The sequence below is a fragment of the Chiroxiphia lanceolata genome, chromosome 7 (assembly GCF_009829145.1).
Source record: "Chiroxiphia lanceolata isolate bChiLan1 chromosome 7, bChiLan1.pri, whole genome shotgun sequence".
NCBI classification, from domain to species: Eukaryota; Metazoa; Chordata; class Aves; order Passeriformes; family Pipridae; genus Chiroxiphia; species Chiroxiphia lanceolata.
In genome coordinates, this window is record NC_045643.1 from 28,708,530 (window position 1) to 28,723,870 (window position 15,341).

The 15,341-nt window shown below is 42.0% G+C and overlaps 1 protein-coding gene across 1 annotated transcript in view; it reads left to right on the top strand.

Moving 5' to 3' along the window:
• PDIA5 (protein disulfide isomerase family A member 5) overlaps positions 1-15,341 on the top strand; it is a 100,507-nt gene that overhangs the window by 26,833 nt on the left and 58,333 nt on the right. The window contains exons 4-8 of the mRNA XM_032692622.1: positions 1,771-1,854; positions 2,627-2,672; positions 8,122-8,214; positions 9,475-9,535; positions 13,140-13,207. Coding sequence (XP_032548513.1) covers positions 1,771-1,854; positions 2,627-2,672; positions 8,122-8,214; positions 9,475-9,535; positions 13,140-13,207 — 352 coding nt within the window. The remainder of the gene's footprint in view (positions 1-1,770; positions 1,855-2,626; positions 2,673-8,121; positions 8,215-9,474; positions 9,536-13,139; positions 13,208-15,341) is intronic.

Below are 15,341 nucleotides of genomic sequence, written 5' to 3' on the forward strand. Positions count from 1 at the left end.
ATGATCTGAAAATAGTGTCTCCTCCAGAGATGCCCTGACCTTCGAGTCATTTAGGTTTAGCCCATGGGACCGCTGGAGGACTGCAGGTGAGAAAAGGCAGGATGTTTCTGACCCTTGGGTTTGAGGTTGCTGCTAAGTTTCAGTACGAACTCCACGTGGCAAACATGTTCTTTGGCATAACTCCAAATCTAGGGTATTTGCTCTGTAATCTAGTTTTGTTACAAGGAGACATGGTCATATTTTTCAGTTCTCAGGCTCAGATCTCCAGCCTCCTGGAGAAGCAAAAGGAGTGTTTACAGGTTACAGTGACTAGCTTTGACTATGATCTGAAAATGCAAAACTCATATGAATTCAGTAGGACTCTTCAGGTAAACATGCTTCTATACAAGTGCTCCTTCCAGGTGTGATAGTTGCTTTGTTAGTTCCTTAAAATGCTCATTTCCATCTTCAGCATAATATTCTGATTTTGCTGCATGTGTCCATAGCACACCCTTCCTCATTTCCATCTACCATAAATGTTTGGGAAGTTTCCCATAAGGTACACTCTCACCTGCAGCATACTCTGAATTTAGTGTTCCTTGTTCCTCACATTTGTAGAAAGGCAGCTGGAGAACATGAGGAGAATTAGCACCAGTTCTGGCAGCAGCACTTAATTTGGTGGGGCTCTTGCAAGCCCTGCATCTTGTTGTCTCTAATCAGTTTAAACTTGATGGGGTTTCAGTGTTTTCATTTTCTAAATTGATTTATCTGTGTAAAAGGTACAAGTTGTCCTCTGTGGGAACAAGTTTCCAAGCTGTTTAATCTTGCTGTTTGTCAATGCAAAGAATAGTCTTGTCAATGTGAATCATCCTCTTTTCTTTGTACTTGTACTGTTTCACTCTTCTCCCCAGGTCTTCAATGAACTACTCGTTCACTTCAGCTTGAAGTCTCCTTATGGCTTCACTTCACTTTGCTTAGATCAGTAGCTAGGCCACAAAGACCCTTTACTTGGCCACCAAAACAAATGCATATGCAGTTTTCTCCTGTGACTTTCTCTCTTCTTAAACTCGGCCTAATCTGGTGCTGAAAGTGATTAGTTCTCGTTCAGTTTGAAGACCACCTGCACCAGGTCTGTCTGCTGTTATATCTTCCTTCAGGAGCTGTGGCAGATGGTCTTTACCTCTACTTGCCAGGTGTGGCTCCAGGACACATCCTTCATACCTAAAATGAATGGGGTTGCTGGGCCTGGGGCTCCAGAATTTCAACTGGTTTTTGTTTTCTGCCTTTTTAAGGCTAAAGACTTGTGATTTGGGCTTGGACATACCAGGAACATGGCTTTTTTTGGTTTTGTATTATCTTCTGCCAGATGTAAAAGCTGACCTACTTTTTCCCTTTGAATCTTTTCACAAATAGTGCTCTTTGACCATCACCCTAACAGTAGCATGGGCTTATTGGAAACTTGACTTCCTAAATTTTGTGTTAATCCCATGGACAGAAGATCTGCTGAGGTACTTCGACATGCTGGAATGAGCTGCTTTTCTATTGGTTAGGGCATGGCTTCGGAATGTGATTTTAAAACAGTTCACTGTGTTCTGACCAAGCAAACAGAGAAATTAAATTGACTAATGCAGCTTTTCACAATGCTTGTTCTGCAAACTTAGCTAAACAGCTTCCAAATTACTGTTAGTTGGAATTAATTGTTGATAAGGAAGCACAGCAATGAGTTCTCAGAACTGAATGCATTTGATTTTCTTTTCTGGTAACCTTTCTTCCAATATGTGTTTTTTGCAGTGATACTGAAAGCCGAAAATTATGCAAGAAGATGAAGGTAGATCCTAATACAAAGGAGAAGGGAGTGGATTTACTCCATTATAAGTGAGTTCTGGGATGGGATTTGTAGTTCCGAATTGTTGATTCCCCCATTAGAACTGTTCGTTCTCCTTTCAGCTCCATGTTGCTGCAGCATTAAGATGACTTATTTTTTATCCTTTGATGTGGGAAATTAGTTGCCATTTCTTCAGTTTGCAAGTGTGTGTTGTGACAGAAGTTGAGATAAATTTATTCTTTGTTGAATAGAGTCCACTAAAAGCACAAGCAGGGTCAGGGAGAGATGTCCAGTGGACTAAAACTGCCCAGTGCACAGGACTGATGCCTGAGATTTGATCTGTGTTGCTTTCTCTGTCACTTGGCTGCTGGCAGTGCCTGCTTGGCCTTGGACAAGTTGTTTCACCTCTCTGTGCTTTTCTGGCTTGAGATAGTACTTCGTAAACTAAGTGGAGAAAGACAAGTGTAGTGAGACAGCAAGAGATTTTCCTCCTGAAAATAATAGGAATAGGAGTACTGTTAGGTACACCAAGAAGCTGCATCTCCATCTCCAAAAATCATGCCTTGGTAACTATTCTTGTTAAAGTGTCAGGGAGGAAATGGTTTACTAGGAACCTGTTTGCTTTACACTCTTCTGCGCCCTTCCTTTTCCCTTACTCTTGTTTTTTGTCACCCTTAAATTGCTGTACTGTAAATTCTGCTTAGTTCTGTGGCTTGGGTGGGATAATTTTATTCTGGTTAGTGGGAAGTGAGGAAGAGCAGCTGTATGATTTCTAGTAACGTTCCTGTAAGTTAACACTATTCCCCACTCCTTGTTCAACAGGGACGGTGCATTTCATACTCCATATAACAGAGCAGTCACATTGAAGGTAAATTTAAATATTTCCTTATTATTCTTTTGGTTTTGCTAGATATGGGTGAGACATTTGTGGATTAAAAAAAACAGGTGTTGGTATGTTTTCATGGTGAAAAGGGAGGGGGTTAATCTTCATAAACAGCTGTCAGAATGGCCTAAGGGTTTTCGTGTGTAAACATGTCTGCCAACCACAGATCCGGGAAAATTGTGGATTATTTGAAAGACTGAGCCCATGTTGAACTGTAAGGTAAATTGTAAGTTTACCTGCACTCTGGTAACAAATAAGGATTTTCTTGTTTTGATTACAAGGTGCTCTTAGTGGTAGTATAACTAAAAGTATTAGCTGATACTGCATTTTGATAAGGAGTTCTCTGGGTTCTTAGATTTTGTGTTTATAAACTTTAAAGAGTGCTGATTGGCCTTATCTTTGATTGGATTGTGGAACTGCAGTTCCTGTGGTTGTGCTCTGAGTGCATCAGGGATAAAATGACCTTCTTCTCCAGTGAATCTTGACATAAAGCAACAGAAAGCAACGTTCTCTGGGCAAGGAAGGAGAGAAGACATGAAACATGAAATGAATGCATAGATATTGATGATTGCGGAAATAGTGAACTAAAAGCACAGTGAGCAGGCCAAAAGTGTGCAGCTTTCCTTTGCAAAGCCCTGGTGAAGCACTGAGACTGTACTTACGTGAGGCTACAGCCCTGCAATGACTTGGCTTCCAGAAATCATTGCTGTCCAGCTCTGATGCCTGATTCCCATTTCTCTTCCTCCTCCAGCAAACCCAGGCTCTGCACCGTCATGGGTCTTGTGGAGGCTTGATGACATCACCCCAGGTTGACATAGTTCCATGTATACCCCCTTTCTGGTTTGTTCAGGGGGTTGCCCTGTGATGGAGGAAAGCCTTTATGAGATGCTGCATGAACACGAGTCTACCAGAGAGGCTGTTCCTAAGTGTGCTTGCTCTAGACCTTGGTTTTACAGCCAGAGTTGTAGGGTAGCTAATGGGGGACTGTCTTGAAGTGTGCTCTGGCTTGAATTAATTCTACCTTCACTTGGAGCTGTCAGGCAGGATTTGCCTGAGGTGGGGAGAATGGGGCTGTATATATTCCCATCTTCTGCAGTAGAAATCTTGCCTGGAACTAGGAAGGGCAATGTTAGATACCCAGCCTAGTCAGCAACTGCCTGAAGCTGCTTCTATGCTTAGTGAGGAAATGCAGCTGGTGATTTTTTTTTTTTCCTTGGTGAGTGGTGGGCAGAGGGAGACTTGCTAGTTGCCTAAATTTGGGTGGTTTGAACAATACATGACATGTCTTTCCTGCCCTCCATAAAGTGCTGCAACCAGGGCTTAGTGCTGTGACTTCCTTACAGATCAGATCAAGTGGAAAGCACCTGCAGCACTCCAGGGAGTGATGGGCTGAGAGGCAATCATAGCACAACAGGAATCTGATTGTTTATTTCTTCAGTTGCTGTTTTGTAATGAGCATTTCCCCTCTCCCTTTTGCCCAGCCTGCTGGGGAGAAGGAAACAGCATCCCATGGACAGAGAATGGGGGATTCTGTTGGGCATTGAAGAGGGATTTTGAAGCTCCCTCACTCTAGAGACTGTAGTCTTTCTTAATTTAATTGCCCCTGTGAAACCAACCACTAATGATTTATAGGTTGGGCAGGGGGTCAGAGCTAGGCAGTGATCATATAACTCAGCTGAGTGTTTACTTGTTCCACTGCTGGCAGCTGCCTGAATATTTTCTGTATTTCTCCCTCTATTCCACTTCTTCTCCATGTTTTCCTCTGCTGAGCCAGTGACCTTTGTTTCTCTCTCTCGGCTGTGTTTGTCAGGAATCTCCCAGTACATACAAACAGCGAGAAGCAGAGCAACGCAGTTACTTAGGGTATCATACTCATTTTACAGACAGGTGGACAGACTGAAGAACAGGGAGATTAAAGGATTTGTTTCACTTCATTCAGCAAACGTGTGGCAATAAAACTTAGATCTTCTTTCCAGGCATCCAGTAGACATATTACTATATGTATGACATTTTGGAGAATGATGGACACAGCCCTGAAGAGCTGTAAAAGGAGTCTTCTGAAGTAATCAGCCATTTCATACATGTGGCTGATCCAGCTGATAGTGTACTCAGGTTTTTAAGAAAAGCTTTTCATTTCTTAAAGTAACTAAATTCTTATGTAATTAGCAGAGATGCCCTTGGGTTTACTGTTAGAAAAATGAGGAATAAAGAATAGCTCAGTGTTCACAGTGGGGGGAAGCTACTTAGCAGTCAGAACCTCCTGCTTCTGAGACATGTGTTAGGATCTGAGCTATTTTGGATATCTAGTAAAGGGGGATGGAATGCAAGAGAACAAAGTTCAGTGATTCAGAATTATTAGGAATATTTTTAAAAAATATCTCCAGTTCTTTGCAGAAAGGCTTAGGTTCTCACCGTACTAAGTGGCTTGTCAGTGTGAAAGTTGGAACTTGCGGGGGGCAATGAACAAGGCAGGGAAAGAAACTCCAGATATACTGGAGTAATGTAGATTGTTGTAATGGGCTTTGAATTGCCAGCTGGGCAGTGATTGGCTTGAAAATATAGGCCCTGTGCTTAACGGTACTTTCTGTCAAATGATTAGGAACAAAAAAGGAAATGGTATTGCACCTTGAGTCTTGAGTCTGTGTTTATTACATGATGAAACCTTTTCTGGAGTACAAACTACAGGGAGTTTTACCCTCCTCCTAAAATGGAGAAAACTCATTAAGGTATGAGTCTGCTCAGGACTAGCAAAGGGAATAGACTAACCCAATAAATTGGTCCTACTCTAAACTCTGAATCTGTTTCAAGCTTGCTGTTGTAAGGAGTGTGTGTCTGAAATGGAGGCAAGTCTTTTTATTAGCATCCCTACTGCATGACACGTCAAAGGAGTGAAGAGTACAGGGATGTGTTTCTGTATACTTTTCTTTCAGGTTAAAACTTAGGTCTGTGTGTATGATCACCAGTTCTGTTAAAACTTGCTTGCTTGTAGCAGCCATGTCCTGTATTCTGTTGAATTGATGTTTAAGATTCAAAGCTGTCACAGCGGTTTGGGCAGCAGGTTACAGCCCATTGTGGCTCTGTGGGGACAAAACAAGTCCTGACCGTATCACTGCAGGACAGGAAGGTAGCTGGTTCTCCAGCACTAGGGTTGCTGTGCCCTGGACCTTGCTGTGGTCTCTAACCCAGCAGCCTGGGGAGCAGTGCTTTTCTGTGATTAGAAAGTGCTGTAGTTTGTTTGGGTGTTGTTCTTCCCTATTTAAAGCAATATGGGAAGTTCTCTTCGCCACATGGAGAAATGAGGGCAAGGCAATGCACTGCCTGCTCCTGCCAGAAGACATTACACATCTAATTTTTTCTGTTTTGGCTGAGAGGGAGAGGCTGGATGAATTAAATCTCTTTAATCCCCCATCCTCTAACCACATCTGTTTCTACATGACTGAGCTTGGCATACAGGAATTCTTGAAACTAGCAGAGTCAATTACACTCATTAACTGTTTAAAATGTTGACCCCCCCTCTCCTCCCTTCCAGTGTATAGTTGAGGTCTGTGCAGACGGAGAGTGAGCAGAACTTGATGCAGCTGTCCTAAAGGTCACTGCTGTTTTGTCCTTTTCTTTCCTTTCCCCACACATTATTAGTCTTCCTAGGACATCATTTGGCATGTTAATGCCTCTAGGTTTAGAGCTTTTTGCACTGTAACTCCATTGTAAATTACTTGATTTTATTCCCCCCCCCCCCCCAGCTAGCTCTTCTCTCTGCTAATGCCGTTTTAAAACAAATTTCTTCTTGAAGTGTTTGTGGCCCTAACACTACTACCTCGCCCCTTAGGTCTTCTAACTGTGTACATTAAGTGCTTTGCATGCTGTCTGGTGACTGATGTATGCTGCCTCTTGTGATAAGACAAATCTCTTCAATATTAGCTGTGTAAGTAGACAGAAGCAAAAATGCAATAAATGGATCCTGCCGTAAGCTCCGAATCCTCACGAGCCTTGCAGTACCAACTGAGATGCAGAAAAATGAGCTGAACTCCCCTCCCTGTTGATAAGCTGCTGGGATGTTGTACCAGAACAGCCCCACCAAAGGCAGAGAGGCAGCAAAAGTGTCTCTGAGACTGTTCCAGCAGTGGCATGTGTCACCAGGAGTGCTGTTCACCTGCTCTTAGGAAGGCGGAATACCACACTTAGGCTTTTAGGCAGATATTTTTGATGTGCGTTAGTATGTGCTCAGCTCTGCTCTTCAGTCATGGGCTGTTTTGGCAAATTATCACATGGGCTGAAAAAGCTTTAATGAAGCTTTTCTTTGCTTCAGCTCTGTGTGAGCTTCCCTAGTGCTGTGGCAGCATCATCCACTCACTCTTACATTGAAGGAAGCTCCTCAGAGACCTCACTACATTACTGGTGTGGCAGAGATCCTGTCTGGGAGTGGATACACACCTAGAATCAATGCCACAGAGGAAGAAATGGGGTCAATATGTGTGGTGAATGAACATGGAAAACCAGGTATTGTTTCCTAGAGCAGACACCAGAAGATAACAGTGATAACCCTGTGCTTCCATGTACAGCTGAAAATGGGGGGCAGTGTGACTGCCAGAATCCATGGAGAGCATCTCATTGACTTAGGACTGGAGTTTCCTTCAGGCTCAGGCTGAAATCAGAGCCATCAGAGCTTATTTCTTTATGATAAATAGAGTATCTGTGGTCTGGGATTGTTAGTTGCATGTCAGTCAGGTAAAGCAATTACAAAGTACATGTGCAAATGTACTCAGTTTGTTGGATGTCAGAGCTGCAAAATCATAGGGTCTGGTACTTCCTAATTCTCCTGTCACATTTGCTTCTTACTCTCCTACTTAAAAAAATCCACTGAGTACACTTTCTAGGTAGATGGGTCACAGAGGGAACTATTGGTGGATTATTCTTCCTTTGACCAAATAAGCAGTTTGATCTATAAGTATGGAGTTCATTAGTTTTGCTCACAGCAAGTATCAGTGTGCCCTCCAGCTACTCCTGTTGGATTCAAAGGTTACTTGGATATGGTGAAGGGCATGGGAACCTGACCTCTGCATAAAGAGAAGTCTTTCCTGCTAACCCAGGGAGTAGCTGTGGAAGATCCAGTACCATTGAAAGAGCTCTCTGAAGGATGCTTGAAGCTACTCTCTGTGTTTTGGTCCACTACCACGCTGTTTTCCCCATTTTTGTAGTGGAAGTGGGAACTGATAAGTTGGAATATCAGTTATGAGGAAGGTACGCACCCACGTATCATTTGGTTCTGCAACCAACTGGAGATTTGTGCTAATCTGCATTAGAGCAGATGAGAATATGAGCAGAAAAGCAAAGGCACTGATTGGATGGGGTTTGCATGACAGCGTGGATTTGAGATTGGATGTCTCATGGTTTCCATTAGTTTTTCTTTAAAAGCTTTTTTCCCTATTTATTACAGTCTATGGTGGCCTTTCTCAAGGATCCAGAAGGTGCTCCACTATGGGAGGAAGATCCTGAAGCCAAAGATATTGTGCATATTGACAGTGAAAAGGTACATTAGCTGGATACTCTGTTGTTTTATAAATATATGGGATGAAGGGAGTGTGTGTGTTTGCATTAACTCACAGTGAAACACCATTATTTCCCTTCTTTGGAAGGGAGGTTTAAAGCACTCAAACTGTTTTAAATGATTTGACAAAGTCTGTGGGTTGTGGTACCTGTAAAGTCCTCTGCTTCCCTCCTTCCTCTCCCCTGCATGTGGTCGTGATATCAGTCTGCCAGCCACACAGCAAGTACCAGAGCTTGTGAATGGCGTGGTGGAAGAGCCCTGTTTGTCTCAGGGAAGTGTAGCAGCTTGCAAGATGCAGTCACTGCAGAGTGCAGGCAGGAGGTAAAACGCTGCTCTTAAAACTGCAGGTTGTCGTTAAACCTTGGGTTCCCTCCTGTGCCTGAGGTCAGGAAGCGTGGAGCAGGAAGCAAAATAAGATCCAGATCTTGAGGGATTTAACTTTATACAGTGTCTGTCCTCTCTTAATGTTAAGTGGGAAAGCAGCGAATATGATGAAACTACCTTAAAAAGCCAGTGCCACCAAAGAGTTACCCATTATATTCTTTCTGATATAATCAGCTTGGTCTTTTGTATTACTTTTCTAGTCTATGGATTTTTTAAACTTTAATTGATTGGACTCCAGCTGGTATTTTGTAAAGGGCTTTTTCAATTTCCTAGCTTTCATTTTTAATATTAGAAATGGTTATTTTGATGTTCAGTTTTTGTAGGAAGATTAATTTTTAATGTTCACCCTCTGTACTCTATTACAAGGCTTCCAAGGGTTGCATTCAATTTGAAAACTTCATCTAGTTTCTCTATCATGTTGGTACTGAAAAATCTTTTTGTCATGGCATCTCATAGTTTTGGCAAGGTTTCGTAGTGTGAAAACTGAACTTGTTTTGTTATTATTGAGTCTGACTTTTTGAATTACAGTATGGATTTTTGGATGTGTCAGCAAAGAAAGAGTTTCCAGTCAGAGATTCTGCAGTGAGAGCGAACTAAAACATACAAATTCCACTGGTCTGGGATATTCAGCAGATATTTGAATCTATAATAAATTTTGTAATCTTCTTTCAAGTAAAAATTGAGTAAGGGAAAAAAAAATTGAGTCTTGTCTGTTAGGAAAGATGATCCCTTTTCCCTCAGATTAATGAGCCTGTGTTCTAGGAATACATATATTAATTTTTTGAAGTTGTAACACAAATAATAAGAGGTGTCATTTGGTGTGGGGCTGGTTTTTATTTTCTTTGGTTCACTCACTAGGAATTGAGAAGGCTTCTGAAGAAGGAAGATAAACCCCTTCTGATGATGTTCTATGCCCCATGTAAGTAATGCAGCATGTCCTGTCACCTCTCTCTCCCTTCTCCACTGAGAGATGTCTAGAAGTCTGTCTAGAAGCTTCACCTGTGCTTCACTAATATCATCTTGTGCTATCTTTGTCATTGAGCTTCTTGTGTTGTTCTACCTGTTTGTCCTCAGCTTTTTCCCTGGTTGTCCATTGTCTGTATCCTAGTCCTGTCTCTTTCTCCTGTGATGATGACTCTTGCTCAATGTTCTTTTAAGCAGTTGCTTTCTGTAATTTTGTTACCCATTGTCCTTTCTAGATTTGTGTTGTACAAAACAGAAACACTGTATGCTGCAGGCAGAGGGAACAGTGCAGTGGTCCGGAGCAGGAATGTCCTGCTCCATCCAGGAGGCACCCTGTGTGTTCCTACCTACCTTGGCAGCAATAACTGACATACAAGTGGGGTTTCAGGAAGAAAAGAGAAGACCACGTTGGAGTCACTCATTTCTTTTGTGACCTTGACCTTGTATTGCTGCTATCTTGTCATTGCATTGGCTGCTTGTTCCTCAGTTTTGTTCATTTACAACTGCCTTTTTGTGTTCCCTGGTGACTGCTATGTCACAGGGTTTCCAGCTCCTAAAGGAAAGACAGTGTTGCACTGGAGTTGTTGCTCATCTGGAAAGTAGGGGAGCCATGAGAAGGGAGTAAATATGTGACCTAAGCTAGAAAAGCCTCGCAGCACTGCCCTAATAGAGAAGTTGTTGTTAGATACTATAAGCAATTCACTATCTGATTCTGTTTAAAACTGTGTCCTATGGCAGCATTATCTGGTGTTTCTCGGTGTGTTTTCTCTTTAATTACTGCCTGAAATGCCAGTCTGCCTTTTTTGTCTCGTCTGAGTACTGCCAAGATGGTCAGGATTGCCCCAGACTTACTTTGATTCATCACTAAGAGAATGGTTTTTCTTTTAATTAAATCACTTGTAGCTCTGTGCCCTCAGACTCTGCAGTGGCGGGGTCCTGTGTGTCCTGGTTTAGTGTGTGGTTGTTCCCAGTCGCTGCTGCTGCCTTGGCATCAGCAGGAGACAACACGCCTACTCTGCTGTAAATAGCCCCTCTGGGGAGAGTTCAGCTGCAGATGCTTTCACAGTTTACCTGTATCAGAAATAATTGTTTTCCACAACTGAGTCTGTTCCTGAAATGTGCCTTATCTAACCCTTCGTTTTCTTTGAACCATTCCCCGAGAAACCCTCCTCCTTCCACTTTCTCTTCTTTTGAAGTGGCAAAACACCTGCTAGTTTTCAGTGCTGTAATACTTCTGCTGCTTTCTAAACTGCTCTGAAGGAAGTGTGCTTGTAAGGTTTTTTTTCTCCCCTCTGATTTCTCAGTTCATAACTCCCTCATCTTTTATTTAACACACAAGACCTTCTGACTTGGTTTTTGTCCATTTTTTTTTCTTACTCCTTTGGCTGGAGACAGAATACATCCAGCAGTTGCATTAAAATGAGGGCTTCAGGTAGCTGGAGTTATTGCTTACATACAGGTGTTACCTTTCATAACTGGGAGCAGCAAATCAAGACTGGTCACTAAAAGAAATTCTGCTTTTCTTTACTTGTAAGGGGTGGCTCGGGGAGGTCTTTGGCACGAGACGACATCAGAGGCTTTGTCTGGGAAGCTATGGAGAAGACAGCTGCCTTATTTCTCTGCTTTGTTGGAAGCAGGGGCTTTAGATTAATTGTGGCAGATTCATAGGAAATGGGCCCTTTCATTACGTACCGGTGCAGAGGGAGATGAAAGTGACTGCAGACTTAAATGTAGTTTCTTTAATATTTCAGGAATGCCTGGTCTGGGCAAAACGACTCAGAGCAAAGGCATGCTTTCCTCAGAAGATATTACCTGCCATTTGGAGACCATTCACTGTACTTTCAGACCTATATTACAAAGTCAGACAGCACTAAAGATGAAAAATTAGGTATACTTATAGGCATTCAGATTTATTTGTAGTTAACTCTATCAAAGAAGACTCCTGCAGGAAACTGTCTGGATTTTGTGACAACAAGGAGCTGTTTATAACATCATTAAAACAAGGACTTTAAAAATTAAGGTGTTAACTAGTGGAAAAACTAATGTGTGTTTAATTAAGCTCTTCCTTTTGAGACAAGACACAAGAAGAAAGAAGAAAATGAGTTTCTTGAGGTTACCCTTTTTATACCTGTTGAGTGGTATATGTGGCTTGGCAGTATCCTGAACAATATAAGCCAGAAATAGGTGGACAGGAGAGGGTGTACTGTAGTGGATTTGGGAGCAGCAAGTTCGGGGCAGCAGCAGAGCTGGGAACAGAAGGATGATAGGAATGATGGCTGGATAGAGGAGACTGGTATGTGCATGTGCTCCAGAAGGCATTCCAGGGAGCAGAAAGAGGGTAAAGAGGGGAAGGTAGGGAAATCTGCTCTGCGAGTTTAGGGTCTGAGGCTGCTGAGGAGAGAAGTAGGGGATCCAGAAGATGATGTTAACAACTCAAACATTTTGATGTCTGTCCAGTGGTTTGGATGAAGCTGCAAAACCTCAGTGGGCCTTAAATGAGTGGTCTGTGCCCACCAACAAATTGTCATTTTGACCAGCACTAATTTAACAACCTCACTGTCAGTTTGAGCAGAGAGACCAAAGGTGGAAAGACCACTGAAACAAGAACTCTCTTTCCTCTGATTAAAGGATGTTCTTTCAGGCATGCTGATGTGATTCTAAACTGGTGGTTGCAAAATCTGTTCCTCCTTTCTGGGAGATATTTTCAAAACTCTTGTAATCTTCACCAGAACAAAACTGTTGATTGCTGTCCTATAGTGGACCCAAGAGTTTCCACAATAAGCATCTGGAGGGCTTGGCTCCAGCTTCCTTTCTTTCATGCTGTCTGCACTCCTGTCCCTTCCCATCTGCATGCAAGGATTTTACTTGGCAGGAGTGAAAACTGCTGCTTACAAGGTGATTTACTGCTAATCTGCTTAGCACTGCACAGCGTCATCAAGCAGCTCTCAGCACACTCCAGCTATACATTGGTGGTCTTCCTCACACCCAGTTTGTCTTTTCCACAGCTTGTATCTTACAAGGGCTGTTGCTTTTGAGTTATGTCTTCTCAATTAACAGAGCACTGTTTAACATTTGATGCCTATGTAATGTGTTTAGGAAATGCATCTCAAATTAATTTCAAAGCCTTGTTAAGCTGGGATGAATCCCGGTACCTCCCCCGTCCCTTAAAACACCAGAAATGCATGAAGCTTTTTGTTTGAGTTCACAATTATGACATCTTCTGTTGACTTTTGATATGTGTGTTTCATCTTATGTTCTCTTCTGGGCTCAACTCAGAGCCTGATGAATGTAAGATGTTGTTACTCTTTTCAAACTGGGATGAGAAATGAATATGAAAATGTAAAGCATGAAAAATGTGCAAAAATAAAGGCTTGTAAGAAGAAGTAACATCCTTAGAAACTAATAATCTAATAATGTTTTAGTGAAGCAGATAAAGAATTTTGATTTAAATTTTTAAAATATAGAATACTATTTCATATGCCTTGGAACATAGATACTGTATAACAGGCTGAATAGAGTTGCTGGCATGTTACTTACTTATGCAATTTCTTTTCTATCAGGGTGTGGTGTTTGTAAGAGAATGATGCCATCTTATCAGCAGGCAGCCACAGAACTGAAGGGTAAATATGTAAGTGAGAAGATTTATATGAAATTTCAAAAATCCTTTTAACACTTTTTTTTTTTTGTATTTAAACACGCAGATATTTATCAAATTCAAGAACTTTTAAGCAAGTGAAAACAAAACAGAAATGAATGAGTCTGTTCCAGATCCCTTGAGGATTCTCTCTCTTGGTTTTTATTCTTTTAAAACTTTGGAGAATGAGGTGTTAACTCCCTCATACTTCTGATCCAGTGTCACTTTTACCGTGGAGAAACAGGCTCTGACACTGTATAGATTTATGTTTAGCCTCTAATTTGTGAGTTTGTAGGCCTTTTGGGCTCATTTTGTTAAAGAAATGTTTGCCATAATGGGTTTCATATGATGTTTCATAGGAAGGTCAGGGATGGATGCCCTTATAGCAATTATTAATCCATTTTTTTAGTGGAGAATTACAGCGTTACAAGAAGGGGATTCTCTGCACAAGCTACTGGTCACCCTCCTTGCCACTAAGCATTAATAGAGTCTTACAGTTTAACTATGGCTCTGTCAAAGTTAGCACTGATACCAGATTGATATGAAAGTCAGTTTTGACTGTAATAAAGTCCATCAACAGCAGTCACAATAATTTAGTTGCCCCTTTGTACTAGTGAGACGTATTGATCTCTCTGAACAACTCAAAGGCACTTCTCTAGTCGGGGTTTTTTGTGCTTAACATATAATTTGTATGATGCCAATAATACATGAAGGACAAAGAAACGGGATCGTTGTTTCATGGCTTTAGCAGGATTTGATCTGATCCTACCTGTTGGATCATTCACTGTTGAGTGTACAGGTTTCCTTGGGAGAAAAAGATGAAGCAGTGCAGTTCATTGCTAGAGCAGCCCTGGCCATTCCTGCTCATGCCAGCCTAGTGCTGTCAGACTTCCCGACATTCTCCAAACTAGTTGTTTTTCCGAAGTGTTTTCTCTAAATCCTTGTTTGCTTAGGACTGAAATGAGTGGGAGTTATTCAGGTTTATTTAGGACACAGTACAACCCTTGAAGATATTTTCAAGAGTGTTTTTGTCTATCCAGGCAGCCCTCTAATGCCATCTCCTCTAGTGGAATGTGTGCTGCAGTCCTTGGGGAGGCACTTCTGCCTTGCGTGGGGGTACATCATGAGGTGTGGAGTGAACAGGAATTAGCAGTGTAAAGATCACCTTGCAGGGACAGTGCCAGTGCTAGGCATGGTGCAGAGCGCTGTGTTCTCCTACAATTGTCCCTTCCTTGTCCGTGTGCAGCTCATTTTATTAAATTCAGACCAGAGAATTAAAACTTTAGATATATTCTAGTTTGAGTATTTCCTTCCTCACTTGGAAATTGTTTCTGTAGATCCAGGCTAATCCTGCATGGTGGAGGACAGGGCTGGGACACAACTTTTTGCAGTGGAGTGCTGTGATGTAGGATTAGTACAGAGAAAAGTCCAGTTATGGCACTGCCACCTGCGTCTTTCACAAAAATCAGTCTGTGTATCAAAATTTGACCTAATTAGCTTCCTGAGTGGGACATGTACACAGCCTGCCATTTCTAAAGTTAACTGTGCTGTACCCATCATAAATTATTTATGGAGTACCTTAGAGTGATGTTGACTTCCAGATCAGACTTTGCTAGAAAGTTTGTGATTAGTTTGGATGAACTGAAGGTTTGGCCTTTTAATCTGACCTGTCATTAGTTGTCAGGATGTGCCAGGCTCAAAAACGATTATGGCTGTTATATAGCAGGCAAATTAAGCACAGTATTGCCTATCTAAGAGGTTGTAAAAATGAAAAGGTGAACTGTAGCTCTTGCTGTTTTCCCTTGGGACTAGTTGTTTCTTGTCCCAAGACTGTTACTGAGAGGAGGGCACAGAGGTATTTTCAGTTTATATTCTGGTTAGATCTTGCAATTCCGTTGCACCCAGTGCAGAAGGAAAAAGGGTGCCAAATCAGAAGAATTGGGCTTATTTTGTCATTGACGTGGGGTGTTCCTGTGGTTAGAGGGTTGGGTGGGCTCTGGTGAGTGACTGTGACCAATGCAGTGTGGCCCCAGAGCAGGGAGAAACTGGTGGTCAGCAGAGCACTTCAGCATCTTCTTAATGCCCATGGGCTTCATGAGTGTGCCAGTTCTGCTCAGTAAAGACCAGC